Genomic DNA, 699 nt, shown 5'->3' with positions numbered 1-699 from the left:
TTCGTTCTGGCCACAAAGCCGAGGACGGAGCGGATCCCTTTCCTGTGGTTGTGGTAGACGTCCATGCCGATGACCATCAGCTGCTTCTGGGATGGGGGAATAGAGAAGGAAGGTGGGAATCAGGGATAAGTCAGACAATTCCCTGCCTGGATCCCTCCAGCTGCAAGGGAAACTGCACACACAGAACGGAGACTCCAGCTCCCGGTTCATGCCCTTTCCCAAAGGGAAGCCCACGACCACAGCGGGTCATGCCGAGGCACCGCTCCCTGCGGGTTTTGCCTTACCAGGGGGACGTCGACCCCCCAGAGCTCGCCCCCCAGCTTGCAGTTCATCTGCAGCAAGACTTTCTGCACCACGCTGCGCATCTTGCCCGGCTGCCCGCTGAGGTTCTGCGCATTGATCACCTGGGAAAGGGTGGGAAAACAGGGAAAAGCGAGGCTGGAGCTGCCCGCAGCTCCCCAGCACCGCCACGCGTCCTGCGAGCCCCTGGCTGACCTGGGAGGGTACCGGGCACTGCACGCAGCACAGCTTCTTGATGGCTGCATACAGATCCTCCCGGCTGCCAGAGATGATGCACAGGAGAATCTGCACCTTGTCCTGCCGGGAAGCGCAGCAGGAGCGGGAATTGGGTGTCCAGCGGGTGCACAAACCTCCCCCGCAGACACCGACAACTCGTGGCGACCCGCCCCTTGCTCCCAG

At 62.1% G+C, this 699-nt stretch overlaps 1 protein-coding gene across 1 annotated transcript in view; it reads right to left on the bottom strand.

Moving 5' to 3' along the window:
* Nucleotides 1–699, bottom strand: part of LOC104402261 (piwi-like protein 2) — a gene marked incomplete at its 5' end in the record, with an annotated part of 4,613 nt that overhangs the window by 2,539 nt on the left and 1,375 nt on the right. Inside the window, 3 exons of the mRNA XM_010010085.1 lie at nt 10–86; nt 285–404; nt 496–597. Coding sequence (XP_010008387.1) covers nt 10–86; nt 285–404; nt 496–597 — 299 coding nt within the window. The remainder of the gene's footprint in view (nt 1–9; nt 87–284; nt 405–495; nt 598–699) is intronic.

Source organism: Nestor notabilis, unplaced genomic scaffold (assembly GCF_000696875.1).
Source record: "Nestor notabilis isolate BGI_N333 unplaced genomic scaffold, ASM69687v1 scaffold20332, whole genome shotgun sequence".
Taxonomy (NCBI): domain Eukaryota; kingdom Metazoa; phylum Chordata; class Aves; order Psittaciformes; family Psittacidae; genus Nestor; species Nestor notabilis.
The sequence above is the reverse complement of the archived record's forward strand: the minus strand, read 5'-3'. Positions and strand labels throughout refer to the sequence as shown.